Source organism: Pseudonaja textilis, chromosome 2, assembly GCF_049901715.1.
Source record: "Pseudonaja textilis isolate UNSWEBS1 chromosome 2, rPseTex1.2, whole genome shotgun sequence".
NCBI classification, from domain to species: domain Eukaryota; kingdom Metazoa; phylum Chordata; class Lepidosauria; order Squamata; family Elapidae; genus Pseudonaja; species Pseudonaja textilis.
The window spans coordinates 7,078,838-7,102,864 of record NC_141991.1 but is presented as its reverse complement, the minus strand read 5'-3'; the positions used below and the strand labels follow the sequence as shown (position 1 = coordinate 7,102,864).

At 42.4% G+C, this 24,027-nt stretch overlaps 2 protein-coding genes across 6 annotated transcripts in view; one reads left to right on the top strand and one right to left on the bottom strand.

Moving 5' to 3' along the window:
• Nucleotides 1-24,027, bottom strand: part of LOC148126636 (vomeronasal type-2 receptor 26-like) — a 142,237-nt gene that overhangs the window by 87,303 nt on the left and 30,907 nt on the right. The gene's annotated exons all lie outside the window — the stretch shown is intronic.
• Nucleotides 4,881-22,620, top strand: LOC113455164 (zinc finger protein 75D-like). Of its 5 annotated transcripts, none has more exons than XM_087928322.1 (6): nt 4,881-5,061; nt 7,262-7,675; nt 9,331-9,439; nt 14,358-14,440; nt 17,312-17,423; nt 19,773-22,620. In XM_087928322.1, exons 2-6 carry the CDS (start codon nt 7,262-7,264, stop codon nt 20,402-20,404), a joined length of 1,350 nt encoding a protein of 449 aa, XP_087784448.1. In that variant the 5' UTR covers nt 4,881-5,061; the 3' UTR covers nt 20,405-22,620. The 5 variants fall into 5 exon arrangements, with proteins under 5 accessions (XP_087784448.1, XP_087784445.1, XP_087784444.1 ...); XM_087928319.1 differs by having other exon boundaries at nt 4,922-5,061; nt 7,205-7,675; XM_087928318.1 differs by lacking the exon at nt 4,881-5,061 and adding an exon at nt 5,075-5,260 and having other exon boundaries at nt 17,312-17,439; nt 19,795-22,620.

Below are 24,027 nucleotides of genomic sequence, written 5' to 3'. Positions count from 1 at the left end.
GAAACCATATGGTGGGGCTTAGTTTTGGAGGAGGAAAAATAAGGAGGGGGGGAATTGTGCCTCTGCCTACCTGCATCCATCGATATTCATTTGGCTAGCGTCCTGTCAGTGTGTGAGAGAGTTGAGGGCTGTTTGGAAACTGAAACAGTATTTGCTGTGTGAGCAAGAATAGCAAGGAGCCTGGGCATGGCTTAGCTCAACTGCTCTGTACTAAAGGTGGTTGATGCTATGAAACTCAAACTGAAACTCCTCTGCTTGTGTTTTGCATTGGGAACAGATTTCAGGTGGGGAGGGGGAATAGAACTCCTTAGCATCAGAGCGTGTTAATAATAATAATATAGGAAATACTAATGCTCTGATGGTCTTTTTGAAAAATCCTTTCTTAGTGAGCACATAGAAGGCAAGAGGAACATATGTGCCAAATTTCAAGTTTGTAGGCTTTACGGTTCTGGAGATTTTGTGATGATGCAGGAGTGATATTTCGTTTTTTTAATATATAGATTTATTTGTCTGTAATTTTTTATTATTAATTTGTGGCTCCAAATCTTACTATGTAAGCCACATGCCCAGTGATGAAACAAACAATGTATTTTATACCATCATTAAGCCATACTAAGAAAATAAATCCTCTAAGAATTTGCAGATCTATTGAAAATTCAAGTCATGAATAAGATTAAGTATTGGGGGATATATTTGACAGCAAGATGTAGTACATTAAAGAGAATAATTATGTCAAACTTAAACAGCAGATAGCGCTACACTTGGCGAAATGGGAAAATCTACAACTGTCACTAATAGGGAGAATTTCAACAATCAAGATGAATATATTACCCAGAATGTTATATTTGTTCCAAACAATTCCAATTAGGCTTGGAAAAGACTGTTTTGAAGATTTAAATAAAATTGTGTTGAAATATATATGGCAAGGTAAGAAAGCGAGAATAAAGTTAAAGCTTTTGCAAGATGCTAGAATTAGAGGAGGATTTGGGTTGCCTAATTGGGAGTTGTATTATCAAGCTACAAACCTGATGTGGGTCAAGGAATGGATAACATTAAGAAATTCTAGATTGTTGACATTAGAAGGACATGATCTGTTGTTGGGGTGGCATGCTTTTTTATGGTACAAGGGAACTAAAATTCAGGGGTATTTTAGAAGACATATATACGGGAGTCTTTGTGGTTAAATTGGGAGAAGATTAAAAGACAATGTTATTTGAAAATTCCAGTCTGGTTATCGACTATTGAAGCATTTTCTTATCCTATAATATATAAAAATGAACAAACAGTCCGATATGGGGAAATATTGAATGAAAAGGGTGAACTTAAATCGATGCAAAAACTAGAGGAACAAGGTATAAAGATGAATTGGTTTTCATATGCGCAAATACATTCAAGGTATGATAAAGATTTTAAAACAGAAGGTTTCTATGACAAATTGACTGATCTAGATAAGATTTTGACAGGTATTGATGAAAAGGTGATTAAAAAACTATGGATATTTATTAGAAATTAAACTAGAAGAAGAACAAGTTAAAGAAACTATGATTGCTTGGGCGAAGAACTTTGGATATGGGATTGATTTAGAGAAATGGCAAAAATTGTGGTCTCAAAATTATAAAATGACTATGTCAACAGCTTACAAAGAAAATTTGTATAAGATGCTTTACAGGTGGCATTTCCCCCTGTTCTATATTAACATTCTTGAAACCCCGAGTTCTGATTGGTCCACATGGACCGCAACTTGATTGGCTAACTAAACTCCTGTGATTGGTGCACTAAGAGTCTACCGCGATTGGCCGAGCCGATCGCGGAAGATTCAAAGCGCTGCCATTGGCCGCCGAGACGCCGGCCGGCTGAATAAAGCCAAGCGGCTTGCAGGTCTTGAACTGTTCTGTATATTCAATAAAGAGCTGAATGTGCACTTTGAGTGTCGCCTCTCAATGCGACCCGATCTACCAGACCTAACACTGGCGACGAGGGTGGGATTGTGAGGCGAAGAACTACCCAGCACGTGGCAAATGGCGCAAAACGACCAGCAAGATGGCCAGCAGCACCCCGCCACCCACTCCCTTCGACCCAGCCACCGAGGACTGGGAGTCCTACACCGACCGCTTCCAGATGTTCCTGGAGTGCAGCAATCTCAAGGATGCCAGCGGGCAGAGAAAACGGGCCATATTCTCGATGCACTGCGGGCCTGTGGTATTCAAGATGGCCAAAGCGCTGGCCAAGCCCGCCGACGTGAAGGAGATGGACTGGGCTGACCTTGAGCCCATCTTAGGCCACCATTATGCCCCTGCCGTGCCCATACTCATCCAAAGGCACGATTTCTACCGACGAGATCAGCGTGAGGGCGAAACCATTGGTGACTTTGTGGCCCAACTGAGGAACCTAGGGGGCCTGTGCGGGTTTGCCGAGCTGGATGAGGCTTTACACGACCGAGTCGTCCTCGGGCTCAGAGACCCCGTACTGCAAAGCCGGCTGATGGCCAAGGGTGACATCTCCCTCGCCGACGCCCTTGCTGAGGCAACCGCAGCCGAGGCCACCCGCAAATCGGCGGCCCAGATGAGACAGGCGAACGCAACGGAACGGCCATCGACCAACGAAGCAACCCCAGTACTGGCGAGACCCATGGAAACCAGCCGCCGAGAAACGACCACCCATCACGGCAACATCGACCCCCATTCCGACACCGATGACAAGGAAGAAGAGATCCACCGGCTCCAGGCTGAGCGCGATCGACAGGACTGGAGGGGACGTAAGTCGGGGTTCCATTGCACCGGCTGTGGCGGCGATCACCACCGCTCCGAATGCCGTTTTCTCGACGCCATCTGCCGGTATTGCGAGAAGCGGGGGCACATTGCCAAGGCGTGCCGGAACAAGAAGAACTACAGCCCCAACGACGAGGCAGCAGCCCCCGACAACGAGACGGCACCCCCCCATAAACCGAGATCGCCAAGCCAAGAGCCGATGGAGCCGCGATGGCCGGAACAGACGACTCAGCGAAGCGCAGTGACAAGAAGAAACCCAACAAATGGTTGTCATCGGCCATCCCTCGACCATTGACGCCTGGAAGGTACACGTGGAAGTAGGCATCGAAGACCAGCCCTGCGAGATGGAAGTGGACTCCGGGTCCTACCTCTCCATGGTCTCTTGGCGCACTCCTGTGATTGGTGCGCTAAGAGTCTACCGCGATTGGCCGAGCCGATCGCGGGAGATTCAAAGCGCTGCCATTGGCCGCGGAGCCACCAGCCGGCTGAATAAAGCCAAGCGGCTCGCAGGTCTTGAACTGTTCTGTATATTCAATAAAGAGCTGAATGTGCACTTTGAGTGTCACCTCTCAATGCGACCCGATCTACCCAGAACCGATCTACCAGACCTAACACCCCCGACAAGAATAGCAAGAATGTTTAAGAACAAATCTGAAAATGTTGGAAATGTCAGCAGACACCTGGCTCATATTACCATATGTGGTGGACTTGTGCGGATGCTAAAAAACACTGGACTAAAATCCACATGTGGTTGGAAAAAATGACAAAAAAACATATAGACTTGAAACCAGAGATATTTTTATTGGGAATTTTACCTGAAACATATAGCAAAGACTTGAAATACCTGATTGTAAATGTATTAACAGCGGCTAGGATTGTATTTGCTAAAAACTGGAAAAATGAGAAAATACCATCACAGGAGGAAATCATTAAGAAAATATTGGAATGTGCTAAAATGAGTAGTTTGACATTTGAAATTAGAGAAAAGAGGATAAACAATTTTATAAAATTTGGGACCTTTTCTATCAATGGTTAGATAATAAAATACAGTAATGAAATATGTAGGTTTTTAGAAAATAATAAATATATAAAGATGTATTTCTTTTTTATTATATTGTTGAAAGGCTGGAAAATGCCTTTCTTCCGAGGGCTTGATTTTCCTGCTGGGAGAGCTCCGGTGCAAGGACACAGACAACTGCTTGCCATCTTTGTATAATAAACCTCTGATTTTTTATACATTTTTTCTCCTTTTGTGTGTGAGTGCTTGTGTTTGTATTTCTTAATGTTTTAAATCCTGTCAGGGGTTGTCTTCATTTCCCCCAGAGGGTAAACTCCACAGGGTGGTTTGATTGGATTATCAGTTTTGTCCTAATGTTTTCTTATATTTGTTTTGTGGCAATCTCCTGTCTGCTATAGAATTTATTTTGTGTCTTTTGTCTATTTGTTTTGCTGATTTGGCATGACCTGTTGTTTGTAAGGGGTTTCTTTTTCTTGTTTCCCTAGCTTTCTTAATTACTTGGCTTTGCCTAGGGGGCTTCTTTCAATACCTTTTATTAAATCTCTTTTCCTATGCAAGTTTGTTTTATGGCTGGCCTGATGTTCCCTTTGGGCTTTTCCTGCTTGGGTGTCACCACTGTCCTCATGAAGTTCCCTTCCCACAATATGTACAAAATGTTTTTAGGATAGATTTGGGAGGATAATATGAATTGTTATAAAATAAACTAAGTAAATTGTGGTTATCTCGTAAAATATGAATGAATAAAATTATAGTCAAATGATTGATGAATAATATGAGCTTTTATGTAATGTAACTGTAATTGAAGACTAGGAAATGGATGCACAAAATGATTTGTAAACCAACCGGCACACGGTTTGTATACCTATGGAAGAAAGTTTGATGTTTTTATGTTTTGTCTGTTTATGTTTGTTTTTAAAAACCAATAAACTTTACAAAAAAAAAAAAGAAACCCTCATTTGTTTTATTTTTTTAAACGGGGGAAGTAATTTCCCGCCCCTCCCTCCCTGATCCAATACGCGGGTTTCCTCAGGGGGAAAAAAAATCAAAGTTCTGGCAAACTTCCTGGCTTCAGAGGAAAAAAAGAGTATGCGCAAGAGAACTTTTGCCTGCTGCTGGTATTTCAGTGCGGAAATGCGGTCTCTGGCTGCGGTGGCGGAAGTGAAAGTCGCCGCCGGCGTTGCGCCGTTCTAGCACCCCCCCACTACCTCTCTCTCTCGTTTTAACCCTCCAACTGTCACCCCCAGCGCTCAAGGGAGTGGTTCCAGCTTTGGGCAGGTGAGTGCGTTGCGTTGACTTGCGGGTAAAAGTGTGAAGGGTGGATCTGTGCTCCTGAAACAAGTGAAAGCAGGTTGCTTCCTTTTGTGTGCGTGGGAATTGCAAAACCTTGGCCACGCCTCGTTGTCCAGCAGCTGCCCAGCCTGCCTCCTGCAACTTTGGCTGCAGCCCTTCTCGAGTCTGCTGGATGCAACTGCAGGTAGGAACGGCTTCTCTTAGGGGCTAAAAAGGAAACCGATCGTGGGAGCCTTAATTTTAGGGGGCCTAGTCTGGGATGTCACTTTCCCTTCCATTTCTTGGGAGAGATCTAAGCAGAGGCGCCGAAGTCCATCGGGAAAGGTGGGAAGGGTAGGAGTCCCAGGGGGAAGAAGGAGGAGGAGGGGATCTTAGAGGTTGCAAGCAGATCCCATATCTCCGTCTTGCAGAATGGAGCTGGGATGCCTTGCATTAAAATAAATCAATCCAATCAGAATAGAGCTGGAAGGGACCTTGGAGGTCTTCTAGTCCAACCCCCTGCTGAAGCAGGAGATCCTATCCTGTTTCAGTCCGGTCCATTCACAACTTCCGCAGGCAAGTTGTTCCACTGATTCATTGTTCTGTCAAGAAAGTTCTCCTTCATTCTAGGTTGTGTCTCTCCTTGATTAGATAGACAGAATTCTTCATTGGCCAAGTGTGATTGGACACACAAGGAATTTGTCTTGGTGCAAATGCTCTCAGTGTACATAAAAAGAAAAGATACATTTGTCAAGAGTCAGCAGGTACAACACTTAATGATAATCACAGGATACAAATAAGCAATCAAATCATACTAGGAAACAGTCAATATAAATTGTAAGGATGCAAGCGACAGTCATACAAGCAACAAGGTTACAATTGTACAGTCATAAGTGGGAGGAGATGGGTGAAAGGAAGAGAGGAATAATATTAATAGTAATGCAGACTTTGTAAATAGTTGGACAGTGTTGAGGGAATTATTCGTTTAGCAGAGTGATGGCTTTCAGGAAAAAACTGTTCTTGTGTCTGGTTGTTCTGGTGTGCAATGCCCTATAGCGTCGTTTTGAGGGAAGGAGTTGAAACAGTGTCCGGGATGTGAAGGATCTATAAATATTTTCACAGCCCGTTTTTTGGGGGCTCGTGCTGTACTCTTTTTCCAACTTCTCACTATTTCTCCCTTCTCTTAATTTTCTTTTATGGTTATCTCATTTTCTTCTTATTCAATTGTATTTCTTTTACCTAAATTTCTATATCTTTTTATTCATTATACTCATACTTTCATCTGTCTTGTTTACAATTTCATATGTTCTCTTCCAACATTCTTAAGAAGCAAAATTCCCCCTATGATTGCCAATCAAAGTGCAACACCTTTAAATCTCATTGTTATTATCATATGAAATCTCATTAAGCATTGAATTTGTGCATTCTAAAATTATAACATTCAAATTTCTAATATCTGTTTTATATCATATAAATCTCATCATTCAGACTCTGCTTGGTACTTCCCCTTGAAAATGTAAAAAGAAAAATTCTAAAAACATAGCAAAAACAATATATATATATAAACATTAGTAAACAAAATAGATATTCAAAATCTTTCTAGTACTAGTATGAATCTTGTAATCTTGTACTTTTAGATTCGGGGTACCTTGCTTAGATATTCTCTGCAGTTTAGCCCTGTCTGTCCTGCTTTCCTCTTTTTCTTCCTCCTGCACAATCTTATCCAGTAGGGTTCTTCTTTGAGGTGGCCATTTCTAACCAGCGCTGCAATCGCCTTCAGGGAAGGGAGTTTAGACCAGCCAAGGAGGAGAGATGCAGCTCCCCTCAACTCGGCTAGCGATCTCACCCCTCTTCACCACCTGTACGGGGTGGCTTCAGCCTCAAATCCAAAGGATCGGGGCACTCCAGCGGCACGCACAGATCGAAACCGCGCACGATCGTGGATTTCGGTCTGTTGCTGAAGAGACCCAAACTGGAAATTCCCCAATTTTTCAGCAATTGCTTTTTGTCCTAGCTTCAAGTGGTTTGGAGAATAGATTGATTTCCTCTTCTTTGTGGCAGTCCCTTAGATATTGGAAGACCGTTCTTCGTATATTTTAGCTTCCAGCCCCCTAATCATCTTTGTTCCTCTTCTCTGTGCTCTTTCCAGAGTCTTGTGGAGGTGCTTTTCGGATTTCCTTGAGAAGAAAAACCCTTGTTCTTAAAGATGGCTCAGAAAATCCTTTGGAGCCAGGCTGGTCCTATGATTGGAAAGTCTTCTGCCAATCCAAGAGATCCTGGGGAAGTCTGGGAACAGGCCAAGCAGAACATTCTGGAAGAAGAAGCCGGTTGGGTTGCACAACATCGCCACATCCGTGAGGTCTGCTACCAAGAAGCTGAAGGGCCTCGAGACATTTGCAGCCGTCTCTACCATCTGTACCGTCAGTGGCTCAAGCCAGAAATACACACCAAAGCCCAGATGCTGGACTTGGTGATCCTGGAGCAGTTCCTGACTATCCTTCCCCCGGAAGTGGAAAACTGGGTGCGGGAGTGTGGAGCGGAGACCAGTTCCCAGGCGGTGGCCCTTGCAGAAGGCTTTCTTCTCAGCCAGGCCGAGGAGAAGAGGCTGGAAGAGCTGCGGGTGGGAAAATGTCTTCTTGTTGGTTCAAAGAGAGGGATGTTCAAATCTGCAATGTTTTTGTTCCTAAATGACTCCTTTTGGGGGCTATGAAAGGAAGAGATTTCAGTTCTCTCTGAGCTCGGTTTTCTTCTTGCAGACATTTCATTACCCAAATTAGATAGCATCATCACTGCCAGGACTAGCACTGATGATGTTGGCCAGTTTGGGTGATAAAACATCTGCAAAAAGACAACTGAGCTCAGAGAGCAGAGAGCACCAAGGACCCCATAGTCCTTCTCCTCCTCCTCCTGCTCCTCCTCCACCTCCTCCTCCTCCTCCTCCTCCTCCTCCTCCTCCTTGCAACCTCCCTTCTAGCACTCTAGAGTAGAATAGAATGGAATGGAATGGAACGGAACAACAGAACAGAACAGAAGAGAATGGGATAGGAATAGGAATAGGAATAGAATATAGAATAGGAATGGAATAAGAATAGAATAGGAATAGAATAAGAATAGAATGGGATGGGATGGGATAGGATAAGAATAGAATAGAGTAGAGTAGAGTAGAATAGGAATAGAATAAGAATACAATAGGAATACAATAGAATAGGAAAGGAATAGAAATAGAATAGAATAACAGACTGGCAAGGGACCTTGGAGGTCTTCTAGTCCAACCCCTGCTTAGACAGGAAACCCAATACCATTTCAGACAAATGGTTAATCAATCTCGTCTTAAAAACTCCCAGTGTTAGAGCATTCACAGCTTCTGGAGTCAAGTTGTTCCACTGATTAATTGTTCTAAGTGGCAGGAAATTTCTCCTTAGTTCTAAGTTGCTTCTCTCCTTGATTAGTTTCCACCCTTTGTTGTGGGTAATGAAACATCTGCAAGAAGACAACCAAGCTCAGGGAGCACCAAGAGTCCCTCATTTCAATCCTGAGCTACAAATAGTCTCCTCTATTGGAAGATATTTTCTTCCTTTTTTGCAAATTGTTCCCTTGCTCTTTCCAAATAATTTTCCAGGAGAGTAGTAGCATCAGGAGGAAGTTTTATTTCCTGGTTAGATAGATGAATACTGTTCTAGCAATTTCCAAGGACATAAGAAGCTCAAGGGACATAGTGGCTCAGTGGCTAAGACGCTGAGCTTCTCGATCAGAAAGGTCAGCAGGTCAGCGGTTTGAATCCCTAGCGCCGCGTAACAGGGTGCGCTCCCATTACTTGTCCCAGCTTCTCCCAACTTAGCAGTTCGAAAGCATGTAAAAATACAAGTAGAAAAATAGGGATCACTTTGGTGGGAAGGTAACAGCATTCCGTGCACCTTCGGCGTTTAGTCATGCCGGCCACCTGACCACGGAGGTGACTTCGGACAGCGCTGGCTCTTCGGCTTTGTAACGGAGATGAGCGCCGCCCCCTAGAGCTGGAAACGACTAGCACATATGTGCGAGGGGAACCTTTACCTTTACCTAAAAGCTCAGGCCTTCTTCCCAGGATGGTATTATAAAGATTAAGGCAGAGGTCGGTTACCAATTGTTCCTTTTTTTCCCCATTGCTGTCACTACTTCCTAGCTATTTCCAAGGACGTACGCTCAGGCCTTCTTCCCAGGGTGTGTTATAAAGTTTGAGGCTGAGGTCAGTTTCCAATTTTCTCTTTCTCTCTGTTGCTGTTGTTTCGTGTTCAGGAACCCTTCATGAAGACGTTTGCTGGACCCACTAAAATACGGGGAGATACGCCATATCGTTCCCAGCATTTGGCCTTACGAGGCAGATTCCAGGAGAATACAGAACCAGGTAAGGAATTTGTCTGCTGAAGTCCTTAGGAGTTTGCACTGTCCGAGCTACTTTCATTTTCAATTGTTTTGTGGGGGGAAAAAATCTGAATGCGGTGAAGAGTTCTCACGGGTTCTCAGCTGCTAAAAATGTACGCATTTTAAGGGTGCTTTCTCCATTTTTTGTCTTACTCACAGAGAGTGGAATGACACCGATGGTCCCTGTGGAAACATCTCTCCTTTCTGGGGTTCCAGAAATCACAACTGTGCTTCCAACTCAGGTATGAGGACGATGCTCCATAGCACAAATCTGAGCTTTTGTATTCCATCAAAAATTAATCGTATTTCCAATAAAGGAGAATATTTATATGTCTATGAAGATTTCTCAGTCATCCAGGTCGTGGCTGTCCCAAAGGTGCTTTTTTCAAGAGGCAACTGGACTTCCTGGTTTTTCTTTGAAGATGTTTCGCTTCTCGTCCCAGGAGCTTCTTCAACTCTGCAAGGTTCTTGGATGAGAAGCAAAACGTCATCAAATAAAAACCAGAAAGTCCAGTGGCCTCTTGAAAAAAGCACCTTTGGGATAATATTGATACTCAGGATTGAAATGAGGAGTCCTTAGTGATCTCTGAGCTCGATTGTTTTCTTGTGGACATATTATTACCTAAACTAGGTAACGCCATCAGTGCTAGCAGTGATGATGTTACCTAGTTTGAGTGATGAAAGATGTACAAGAAGACAAGCAAGCTCAGAAAACACCAAGGACCCCTCAAATTGTATTTTTCTTCTCAAATTCCCTTGGAGCACGCTTATCATGCTATGTTATGCTACTTCCTGATGGGCCACCCACACAAGAACTTCACGTAGAGATTCTTCTAGAACAAGGATGTCAAACTTGATTTCATTGAGGGCCGCATCGGGGGGGGGGGAAACGTGGCGGGGGGTGCATGGCCATTTTACATCACTTGTATTGGCAGGGGGCACGTGTGGTGGCCAAGGAAGTCCTGCTAAGGCAGGACTTCCCTCAGACCCTCCCTCTCATTATAATCTTCCTCCCTCCCTCCCTTTTCTTCTTCCTTCCCCTCTTTCCTTATTTTTCCTTCCTTGCTCTCTTTCTATCTTTCCTTCTTTTTCTTTGTCTTTCCTCTTTCCCTTCCTCTTTTCCTATCCCTTCTTGGATGCTCAAATGCAAAAAGGGAAACATTTCTCCTCTTGTTTTGCTTTGCTTTTAGTTAGAATAGAATTACAATAGAATTCTTTTGTATTAGAATAGAATAGAATTCTTTACTGGCCAAGTGGGATTGGACACACCAGGAATTTGTCTTGCTGCAAATGGTCTCAATGTACATAAAAGAAAAGATACATTCATCAAGAGTCCAGAATCATCAGGTACAACACTTAATAATAGTCATAGGGTACAATAAGCAATCAAATCATAGAAAATAGAATAGAATGGAATGGAAAAGGAAATAGGATAGGACAGAAAAGGAAAGAAAACAGAATAGAAACGGGAAAAGGAAATAGAATGAAATGGAATGGAATGGAATACAACAGAATAGAATAGAATCAGAACAGAACAGAACAACAGAACAGAACAGAACAGAACAGAATAGAATAGAATAGAATAGAATTCTTTACTGGCCAAGTGTGATTGGACACACCAGGAATTTGTCTTGCTGCAAATGGTCTCAATGTACATAAAAGAAAAGATACATTCATCAAGAGTCAAGAATCATCAGGTACAACGCTTAATAATAGTCATAGGGTACAATAAGCAATCAAATCATAGAAAATAGAATAGAATGGAATGGAAAAGGAAATAGGATAGGACAGAAAAGGAAAGAAAACAGAATAGAAACGGGAATAGGAAATAGAATGAAATGGAATACAACAGAATAGAATAGAATCAGAACAGAACAACAGAACAGAACAGAACAGAACAGAACAGAACAGAACAGAACAGAACAGAACAGAACAGAACAGAATAGAATAGAATAGAATAGAATTCTTTATTGGCCACATAACTTTCTATTAATGTGCTTTGATACAGCACTTTGGGAACATGCAACTTCTTTTGCAATTACCTTTTGAGGCTTTCCCTCCTTATGGAGAGTGTCCATGATGGTTTTCTGCACAACTGTCAGGTCAGCAGTCTTTCCCATGATTGTGATTCCTACTGAACCAGACTGAGAGACCATTCAGGAACCCTTTGCAGGTGTTATGGCTTAATTAGCTGATTAGAGTGGGACACTTTGAGCCTAGAATATTGAACCTTTTCACAATATTCTAATTTTCTGAGATTGTGGATTTGGGGTTTCCATGAGCTGTAAGCCATAATCATCTCAATTATGACACATCATGGCTTGAACTATCTTGCTTTGCATGTAATGGAGTCTATCTCATATATTAGATTCACCTTTTAATTTGCATTACTGAAATAAATGAACTTTTGTACAATATTCTAATTTTTCGAGTTTCGCCTGTAATTCCTCAGAAAGCAGGCCTTAACTCCATTACATTCTGCATCTTTGCTTGGGAGAGGGAGAGAAGTTGAGAACCTTCCCTCAGCCTGTGTGTGTTAATAAGAAACTGTTCCTTTCTCCTTCAGGAAGAGGTGGGAGTCCATTTCACAAAGGAAGAATGGGCTCTTCTGGATTCCAGCCAAAGAGCTCTGCATGGAGAGGTCATGATGGAGACATCAAGGAACTTGGCCTGTCTCAGTAAGAAGCTCTCTGGGTTTTTGTTCCAGATTGAAGAACATAAATCGATATCTAAGAGATAAAACATCTGCAAAAATAGACAACTGAGCTCAGAGAGCAGAGAAGCACCAAGGACCCCATAGTCCTTCTCCTCCTCCTCCTGCTCCTCCTCCACGACCTCCTCCACGACCTCCTCCTCCTCCTCCTCCTCCTCGCAACCCCCACTTCCCTTCTAGCACTCTAGAATAGAATGGAATGGAATGGAATGGAACGGAATGGAACAAAATGGGATAGGAATAGGAATAGGAATAGAATATAGAATAGAATAAGAATAGAATAGGAACAGAATAAGAATGGAATAGAGAATGGAATGGAACGGAACGGAACGGAATGGAACAAAATGGGATAGGAATAGAAATAGGAATAGAATATAGAATAGGAACAGAATAAGAATAGAATAGAGAATGGAATGGAATGGAATGGAATGGAATGGAATGGAATGGAATGGAATGGAATAGAATAGAATAGAATAGAATAGAATAGAATAGAATAGAATAGAATAGAATAGAACAGAACAAACTGGGATAGGAATAGGAATAAGAATAGAATATAGAATAGGAATAGAATAAGAATAAGAATAGAATAAGAATAGAATAGAATAGAAATAGAATAAGAATAAGAATAAGAATGGGATGGGATCGGATGGGATGGGATAGGATAAGAATAGAATAGAGTAGAATAGGAATAGAATAGAATAGAATAAGAATAGAATAGGAATAGAATAGAATAGAATAGGAATAGGAATACAATAGAATAGGACAGGAATAGGAATAGAATAGAATAACAGACTTGCAAGGGACCTTGGAGGTCTTCTAGTCCAACCCCTGCTTAGACAGGAAACCCTATACCATTTCAGACAAATGGTTACTCAATCTCTTCTTAAAAACTCCCAGTGTTGGAGCATTCACAACTTCTGGAGGCAAGTTGTTCCACTGATTAATTGTTCTAAGTAGCAGGAAATTTCTCCTTAGTTCTAAGTTGCTTCTCTCCTTGATTAGATTCCACCCATGGCTTCTTTTTAATTTTAATTTTAATTTTTAATATAATAATTCTATCTTCAGTTGAACAGTGTGTTGTCAGGGTACAAGTATGATACTGTAGAATTTATATCAATGTTATGAATGATGTTGCAAATTTTGATTACTGTCCATCCACTGCTTGTCTGGCCTTCAGGTGCTTTGGAAAATAGCTTGACCTCTTCCTCTCTATGGCAGACCCTCAAATATTGGCTATCATGTCTTCCCTGGTCCTTCTCTTCACTAGACTAGCCATGCCCAGTTCCTGCAATGTTTCAGCCTCCAGCCCCCTAATCATCTTTGTTGTGGGTAATGAAACATCTGCAAGAAGACAACCAAGCTCAGAGAGCTTCTTGATCAGAAAGGTCAGCAGTTCAGCGGTTCAAATCCCTAGCGCCGCGTAACAGGGTGCGCTCCCATTACTTGTCCCAGCTTCTGCCAACTTAGCAGTTCGAAAGCATGTAAAAATGCAAGTAGAAAAATAGGGATCACTTTGGTGGGCAGGTAACAGTGTTCTGTGCAACTTCAGCCTTTAGTCATGCCGGCCACCTGACCACGGAGATGACTTCGGACAGTGCTGGCTCTTCGGCTTTGTAACAGAGATGAGCAATGGCGCTCCTTAGAGCCGGAAACGACTAGCACATATGTACGAGGGGGACCTTTACCTTTACCTAAAAGCTCAGGCCTTCTTCCCATGATGGTATTATAAAGATTAAGGCAAAGGTCGGTTACCAATTGTTCCTTTTTTCCCCATTGCTGTCGCTACTTCCTAGCTGTTTCCAAGGACATAAGCTCAGGCCTTCTTCCCAGGGTGTGTTATAAAGTTTGAGGCTGAGGTCAGTTTCCAATTTTCTCTTTCTCTCTGTTGCTGTTGCTTCATGTTCAGGAACCCTTCATGAAGACGTTTGCTGGACCCACTAAAATACGGGGAGATACGCCATATTCCCAGCATTTGGCCTTACGAGGCAGATCCCAGGAGGGTACAGAACCAGGTAAGGAATTTGTCTGCTGAAGTCCTTAGGAGGTTGCACTGTCCGAGCTACTTTCATTTTCAATTGTTTTGTGGAGGGAAAAAGTCTGAATGCGGTGAAGAGTTCTCACGGGTTCTCAGCTGCTAAAAATGTACGCATTTTAAGGGTGCTTTCTCCATTTTTTGTCTTACTCACAGAGAGTGGAATGACACCGATGGTCCCTGTGGAAACATCTCTTTTTTCTGGGGATCCAGAAATCACAACTGTGCTTCCAGCTCAGGTATGAGGACGATGCTCCATAGCACAAATCTGAGCTTTTGTATTCCATCAAAAATTAATTGTATTTCCAATAAAGGAGAATATTTATATGTCTATGAAGATTTCTCAGTCATCCAGGTCGTGGCTGTCCCAAAGGTGCTTTTTTCAAGAGGCAACTGGACTTCCTGGTTTTTCTTTGAAGATGTTTCGCTTCTCATCCCAGGAGCTTCTTCAACTCTGCAAGGTTCTTGGATGAGAAGCAAAACGTCATCAAATAAAAACCAGAACGTCCAGTGGCCTCTTGAAAAAAGCGCCTTTGGGATAATATTATAATAACCTTCCTCCAGCTGCAGGCATCTTATCTGTTCCCACGGGAAAGAATGCCACCTATACATAACATTTCCCCTTTATCTCTATAACTCCCCACTTTCAACAGCTAGAGAGTGATGAGCCTGAAATACTGTTAAATCCCTTTGCAGAAAGTCTAGTGAAAGCTAAGAAAAGAATAGACAAAAGCTACAAAAAAACGATGGCTACACATAATGCCATCTTCAGAGTCGACAAGCACCACATGGGCCAAATCCGACCTGGGGGCCTTGAGTTTGACAACCCTGTTCTAGAAGGACTGAAATCACAGCCAAGCGATCCAGGGTGATAATGTCATTGTTGGCATTCATTTTTTCTGCCAAATCAATAAATGTGATAGAATATTCCTCAAAGCTCAACCTGCCCAAGGGGCTGCTGATCCAGTTCTACAGAGGAATTATTGAGTCTGTCATCTGCACCTCTATAGCTGTCTGGTTTGATTCTGCAACCCAACAGGACAGACACAGACTTCAGAGATTAATTAAGACTGCGGACAAAATAATTGCTACCAACCTACCTTCCATCGAGGACCTGTATCCTGTACAAGTCAAAAAGAGGGCTGTGAAAATATTTACAGACCCCTCACATTCTGGACATAAACTGTTTCAATTCCTAACCCTAACCTTTAACCCTATGACTATTATTAAGTGCTGTACCTGATAATTCTTGACTAATGTTCTTTTATGTACATTGAGAGCATTCCTTGTGTGTCCAATAAGACTTGGCCAACAAAAGAATTCTACTCTATTCAACTTTTCTGTGAATTATCATTCAGACATTTGAAACTCTTCTTGTTTTCATACATATAGGTGAAACTTGAAAATTTAGAATATCGTGCAAAAGTTCATTTATTTCAGTAATACAACTTAAAAGGTGAACCTAATATATGAGATAGACTCATTACATGCAAAGCAAGATAGTTCAAGCCATGGTGTGCCATAATTGAGATGATTATGGCTTAAAGCTCATGAAAACCCCAAATCTACAATCTCAGAAAATTAGAAGATTACATGCAATCAATAAAACAAGGATTGTACATAGAACAATATCGGACCTCTGAAAAGTATAAGCATGCATATGTACTTGGTTTGGGCCCCTTTTGCAGCAATTACTGCCTCAATGTGGCGTGGCGTGGAAGCTATCAGCCTGTGGCACTGCTGAGGTGTTATGGAAGATCAGGATGCTTCAATAGCGGCCTTCAGTTTTTCTGCATTGTTCGGTCTCATGTCTCTCATCTTTCTCTTGGCAATGCCCCATAGGTTATGGGGTTCAGGTCAGGTGAGTTTGCTGGCCAATCAAGCACAGTAACCCCACGGTCATTGAACCAGGTTTTGGTGCTTTTGGCAGTGTGGACAGGTGCCAAGTCCTGCTGTAAAATGAAGTCAGCATCTCCATAAAGCTCATCTGCAGAAGGAAGCATGAAGTGCTCCAAAATCTCCTCGTAGATGCTGCATTACCCTGGATGTAATGAAGCACAGTGGACCAACACCAGCAGATGACATGGCTCCCCAAATCAACACAGACTGTGGAAACTTCACATTGGACTTCAAGCATCTTGCAGTGTGTGCCTCTCCATTCTTCCTCCAGACTCTTGGTCCTTGGTTTCCAAATGAGATGCAAAAGTTGCTCTTACCAGAAAAGAGGACTTTGGACCACTGAGCAACAGACCAGTTCTGTTTGTCATTAGACCAGGTAAGATGCTTCTGACGTTGTTGTTCAGGAGTAGCTTGACAAGAGGAATATAACATTTGAAGCCCATGTCCAGGATCCGTCTGTGTGTGGTGGCTCTTGATGCACTGACTCCAGCCTCAGCCTACTCCTTGTGAAAGTCCCCAACACTTTTGAATGGCCTTTTCCTGACAATCCTCTCCAGGCTGCGGTCATCCCTGCTACTTGTGCACCTTTTTCTTCCACACTTTTCCCTTCCACATAACTTTCTATTAATGTGCTTTGATACAGCACTTTGGGAACATCCAACTTCTTTTGCAATTACCTTTTGAGGCTTTCCCTCCTTATGGAGGGTGTCAATGATGGTTTTCTGCACAACTGTCAGGTCAGCAGTCTTTCCCATGATTGTGATTCCTACTGAACCAGACTGAGAGACCATTTAAAGGCTCAGGAACCCTTTGCAGGTGGTTATGGCTTAATTAGCTGATTGGAGTGGGACAGTTTTGAGCCTAGAAAATTGAACCTTTTCACAATATTCTAATTTTCTGAGATTGTGGATTTGGGGTTTTCATGAGCTTTAAGCCATAATCATCTCAATTATGACACACCACGGCTTGAACTATCTTGCTTTGCATGTAATGGAGTCTATCTCATATATTAGGTTCACCTTTTAAGTTGCATTACTGAAATAAATGAACTTTTGCACAATATTCTAATTTTTCGAGTTTCGCCTGTAATTCCTCAGAAAGCAGGCCTTAACTCCATTACATTCTGCATCTTTGCTTGGGAGAGGGAGAGAAGTTGAGAACCTTCCCTCAGCCTGTGTGTGTTAATAAGAAACTGTTCCTTTCTCCTTCAGGAAGAGGTGGGAGTCCATTTCACAAAGGAAGAATGGGCTCTTCTGGATTCCAGCCAAAGAGCTCTGCATGGAGAGGTCATGATGGAGACATCAAGGAACTTGGCCTGTCTCAGTAAGAAGCTCTCTGGGTTTTTGTTCCGGATTGAAGAACATAAATCGATATCTAGAATAGAATAGAATAGAATAGAATAGAATAGAATAGAATAGAATAGAAATAGAAATAGAAATAGAAATAGAAATAGAATAACAGAATTGGAAGGGAACTTGGAGGTCTTCTAGTCCAACCCCCTGCTTAGGCAGGAAACCATACACCACTTCATCAAATGGTTATCCAACATCTTCTTAAAAACTTCTTCCAGTGTTGGAGCATTCACAACTTCTGGAGGCAAGTTGCTCCACTGATTAATTGTTCTAACTGTCAGGAAATTTCTCCTTAGTTCTAAGTTGCTTCTCTGCTGGATTAGATTCCACCCATGGCTTCTTGTCCGGCCCTTGGGTGCTTTGGAGAATAGCTTGATTCCCTCTTCTTTGGGGCAGCCCCTGATATACTGGAACACTAGTCCTCCTTTTCATTAAACTAGACATACCCAATTCCTGCAACCGTTCTTCAAATGTTTTAGCCTCCAGTCCCCTAATCATCTTTGTTGCTCTTCTCTGCACTCTTTCTAGAGTCTCAACATCTTTTTTACACCGTGGCGACCAAAACTGAATGCAGTATTCCAAGTGTGGTCTTACCAAGGCATTATAAAGTGGTATTAACACTTCACGAGATCTTGATTCTATTCCCTCTGTTTATGCAGTCTAGAATCGTGTTGGCTTTTTCAGCAGCTGCAGCACACTGCTGGCTCATATTTAAATGATTGTCCACTAGGATTGTGAGATGCCTCTCACAGTTACTACTATTGAGCTATGTATCACCTATAATATATATGTGCATTTGATTTTTCTTGCCTAAATGTAGAGCCTTACTTTTTTCACCCTTGAATTTCATTTTGTTAGATAGCGCCCAATGTTCAAGTCTGTCAAGATCCTTCTGTATCTTAAGCAGGGGTGGGATTCAGCAGCTTCTGACCAGTTCTGGAGAACCGGTAACGGAAATTTTGAGTAATTCGGAGAACCGGAAATACCACCTCTGACGGGAGATTTAGCAGTATCCTTCCCCTGATCTTAAGCCTATCTTCTGAAGTGTTGGCTATTCCTGCCAGCTTGGTGTTGACTGCAAATTTGATGAGTTCCCCATCTATCCCCTTGTCCAAGTCATTGATGAAGATGTTGAAGAGTACTGGGCCTAAAACAGAGTCTTTGGATGCATACTTCCCTCCATGTAGATGCAGTTCCATTGAGGACTACATGTTGAGTGCGGTTGGTCAGCCAGTTACGAATCCAATCTAGAAACAATCAGCCTCAGGTCCTTCCAAGAAAATCCAAATCCAGTCTGGAAGAACCAGAAGAAGAAAACTCTTTAACATGATGGCAGCCCTGGACCAAACCCACATCAACTTCAAGGAAGTTGAAGGAAGAACCTGTGGCTTTTCCCAATTCATTCTGGGAGGATGGATAGTTCTCTGGTCACCATTTCCTTAAATAATTTTGCTGATTGCTCTTGATATCACTTTCTTGTCATCAAAATGATACTGATAGAATCCAGAACATTTTATTGAGTAGTTTTCACTCAGACTTCCAGAAATGATGCATGTGTTTCTGTGTGATGGTTTCCAGCATAATTTAATCTAATCTTAATTTTATCATTTGTTTATTCTTTCATCCATTAATTTAACCTTAACTTTACCATTCATTTATTCTTTCATCCATTAATCTAACCTTAACTTTACCATTCATTTATTCTTTCATCCATTAATCTAACCTTAACTTTACCATTCATTTATTGTTTCATCCCTTAACGTTACCTTTACCATTCATTTATTATATCATCCACTAATCTAACCATAACTTTACCATTCATTTATTCTTTCATCCATTAATCTTACCATTAATTTATCATTCATTTATTTTTTTTCACCCATTAATCTAGCCATAACTTTATCGTTCATTCCTTAATCTAAACTTCTTTGTCATTAATTTATTCTTTCATCCCTTAATCTAACCTTAATCATTCATTTATTCTTTCATCCATTAATCTAACCTTAACTTTACCATTCATTTATTATTTCATCCCTTAATCTAATCTTAACTTTATCATTCATTTATTTTTTCATCCATTTCAGAATTGAGTAGTAAGGTTTCCCTTTTTTTGGTTTTTTTTTCTAATTCTTGTTTTTAGTAAATTGTTTAGTAAAGTGTTTAGTTGCTAAAGAGTCACCCCAACTTCTACCTGAAAAAATAATCTTACTTTCATCCAGGTATACAGAGATGAAAGGAAACTGTAGAAATGGTAGAATTCAAAATTGGTTCCTTAAACACAATAGTCTAATTTTTTTTCTTCACTTTTTCTCTCATGCAGGAGCTGAACAAGGGATGAAGAGCTATAAGGAGCCAGATCGGGTACCAGAGCCAACCAGGAAAATTAAATTGGCTGAAGAGACATTTTGCAGTCAATCGAAACCAACAAGAGGTGATGGAAACCAACTAAAATCCGGAGAAGAGAAACCGTCTTCTCCTCATGCTGAAATGCAGAACTTCCAAATCCAGTCAGGTTCTAAAGGAGAAAGAACCGAAAAGTGTCGGTTTTGTGGGAAAAGTATAACGGATAAAACGGATTTGTGTAAACATTGTGGCACCCAGAATAAAATGGAATCATGTGGAGGTACAGGATCCAGAAGATATGACAATCGGCCCAACCCTGGGACTGTCACTTACTACATAGGAGAGAAACCGTATCATTGCACGGAGTGCGGAAGGAGCTTCCGTCAGAACTATCATCTCAGTTACCACAAACGAACCCACACAGGGGAGAAACCCTATATATGCAGCGAATGTGGGAAAGGATTCGCACTCAGCGGTGCCCTGGCTACCCATAAAAGGACCCACACAGGAGAGAAACCTTATAAATGCCTGGAGTGTGGAAAGAGCTTCTGCAGGAACAGTTCCCTGGTTTCCCATAAAAAGATCCACATGGAGGAGAAACCGTGTTAATGTAAGAAGCATGTGAAGAACTTCCTCGTTCTACTAGACTTTATTTCTTGGAAAAGGATCCATGTGTGATGACCTGGGGCACAGCACACAGGCAACACAGGCAGCTGACAGTTCAACTTCCCCCCTTTTATTGCTCCAATTTTCCCTCAAAGGCTCCCACGTTTCTGGCAGGTCCCAGAGCAAAGTGATAACACCCACAAACACACACACTTCCAGCAGCCTCTGGCTGCAAATATTCCAGCACAACGCTGTGAGTGAAACAGCTGCAAAGCAAGAAATCCAGCAGGGCAAGGGAGTAAGTCAAGGAATCCGGGGGCCAAAGAACAAGTCAGTTAATCCAGGAAATGTCCAACTTCGGCAACAGCACACAATACTCACTCAATACTCACTCAATTCAATGTTTGTTCCCGACAAACTTCCCTCCCCACAGCATCTCCTTAAGGCTCAGTCCCCTGGTGTGCCTTGTGAAGACAGGCAGGACGTTGTCCTCCCAAGCCATTGGGTCAGCCTGCTCTGTTCCCGCCTTCTCTCCTCTCTCTGTGCTCGAGGATCAGGAGGGGATGGTCCTTGCTCATCCCCTGAGCTCTGTCTCTCATGTTCACTGCTTAGCCCAGAGGTCTGCAACCTTAAACACTCTAAAGAGCCATTTGGACCCGTTTCCCACAGAAAAGAAAACCCTGGGAGCCAATAAGTTAACAACCGGTGTGACTGGGTGGGTGTGGCCAACTCAACGTCACTCACTCCCACCCAGTCACCTCCTGCTCTGGAATATGAAGTGAGTCTCAATCCCCCGCCATCATCTTTATCTTCTCAGGCCAGGCGATGTGTGACGGGGAGGGGAGCGGGTGGGGACACCCAGTGGTGGGATCAGTCAACAGGGAGCCGCAGCAGAGGGCTGAAAGAGCCGCATGTGGCTCTAGAGCTGCAGGTTGCAGACCCCTGGCTTAGCCTCTCTTGTTCATCTTGCCTTGTTCTCCCTGCCTGCAAGCCATCCCAATCCTCCTCTAGTTCTGGTGTGCAGTGCTCTATAGAGTCGTTTTGAGGGAAGGAGTTGAAACAGTATATGTCCAGGATGAGAGGGGTCTGTAAATATTTTCCCAGCCCTCTTTTTGACTCGTGCACTATACAGGTCTTCAATTGAAGGCAGGTTGGTAGTAATTGTCTTTTCTGCAGTCCTAATGACTCTCTGAAGTCTGTGTCTTGTTGGGTTGCAGAACCAAACTAGACAGTTATAGAGGTGCAGATGACAGACTCAATCATTCCTCTGTAGAACTGGATCAGCAGCTCCTTGGGCAGTTTGAGCTTTCTGAGTTGGCGCAGAAAGAACATTCTTCGTTGTGCTTTTTTGATGACGTTTTTTGATGCTAGGTGTCTATTTTAGGTCATGTGATATAGTAGAACCCAGAAATCTGAAGGTCTCTACTGTTGATACTGTGTTGTCTAGTATTGTAAGAGGTAGTATGGGGGGCGTTCTTCTAGAGTCTACCACCATTTCTACGGTTTTGAGTGTGTTCAGTTCCAGATTGTTCCAGTTGCACCATGAGGCAAGTTGTACAACCTTCCATCTGTATGTGGATTCGTCATTGTCTCGAATGAGACCCATCATATGCATGAAAAACTTGATTTTCTAGCTATAGTACAATAATAATAATATCCCTGGAGGCCTCTTGCATTTCCCACTCTGTCCCTAAACATACCCTTGTGACTTGCTCCCATATCTTTTTCTACTTATCCATCCTTTGAGGATGTGAAAATATTTACAGACCCCTCACATCCTGGACATAAACTGTTTCAACTCCTTCTCTCAAAACAACGCTATAGAGCACTGCACACCAGAACAACTAGACACAAGAACAGTTTTTCCCCCGAAAGCCATCACTCTGCTAAACAAATAATTCCCTCAACACTGTTCAACTATTTACAAAGTGTACACTACTATTACTGTTAATCTTCTCATCACTCCTTATCGCCTATCCCCTCCCACTTGTGACTGTATGACTGTAACCTTGTTGCTTGTATCCTTATAATTTATATTGATTGTTTCCTAGTATAATTTGATTGCTTATTGTACCTTATGACTATTAAGTGTTGTACCTTATGATTCTCGACTCTCAATGAATGTATCTTTTCTCTTATGTATACTGAGAGTATTTGCACCAAGACAAATTCCTTGTGTGTCCAACTACACTTGGCCAATAAAGAATTCTATTCTATTCTATTCTATTCTATTCTATTCTATTCTATTCTATTCTATTCTATTCTATTCTATTCTATTCTATTCTATTCTTTGCAAGATCACCAGGCAACTCATGCAGGATCCACCAGGGGGCAGCCATGGGAAGCACAGCATGGCAGTACTGGCACTACCTCAGCTACAGAATGGAACTGAGCTGCCTGCAACGCCTTGCCACGGCTTGTTGCATTCAGGTAGGGCTGGAAATGGAGTCCCCACTTGGGAAGGTTGTGGAAAACCCTCCCTAAAGGATCGTAGGAAGTTTTGAGGAGATTGGATTTGGAGCTTGCATTGAAGAGCAGAACCTCGTGCACTTGTTGCAAAGAAATAACAGTTCCCAATTCTCTCCAAAATACTATGGGAAGCTGCTATTGTTTATCAGGTATCTATTTTGCAGATTAGCACAGCATTTCTCAAACTTGGCAGCTTTTAAGACGGATGGACTTCAACTCCCAGCATCCCTCAACCCTCGAGCTAGTTGAGGGATGCTGGGAGTTGAAGTCCACCCATCTTAAACCTGTCTGGTTAGAGAATAATCGACTTAGATGGATCTAAAGACGAGGTTTTCTTCTCTTGGGAGGCTATTTTTCCCCCCTCTTACTCCCATTATCTTTGCACCACCAACCCCGGGCAAAAAACTACTCCTTTCTTTTGAAAAACAGATAGGAAATTGCGCATGCGCCCGATAGCTTGGCTGACATCGTTTCTGCAGAATGCAGGTTTGTTTGTTTTTTTAATTTGGGGAGGGGTACAGAGAGACAAACAGGAAGTATAGCGAGTGCATCAGCTAGAATCTTCCTCCTGGGCTTCATTTCCCTCCCTTTCTTCTTGCCTTCAAACTCCCCCAAAAGGCAAAGGGGACTGCGGGAAGATCTTGCAGGAACGGAGGGACACCGAGTGGCGCCCTTTTCCTCTGCAAAGTGAAAGGGAGCCGCTGAGAAAAGAGGAGGAGAAAAAAAGCAAGGTATTCCCTCTAGATTGCAAAGGTGTCTTGGTGAGGGAGGGAGGGTCGGTGGGTGGAGGAAGAGAGAAACGGGAACTATTTATCTATTTATGTATCCATAACTATATCTACTGAATCTGTCTACATTTATCTACCTACCTACTACCTACCTGCCTCTATCTCTACAGTATCTACCTATCTACCTATCTATCTACCTATCTCTATATCTACGGTATCTGCCTGCCTGCCTGCCTCTCTCTCTCTCTCTCTCTCTCTCTCTCTATCTATCATCTATCTATCTATACTGTATCTGTCTACAGTATCTCTCTCTCTCTCTCTCTCTCTCATCTATCTATCTAGCTTGCAGGAACAGACTGACACTGAGTGGCGCCCTTTTCTTTTGCAAAGAGAAAGGGAACTGCAGAGAAAAGAGGAGGGGGGAAAAAG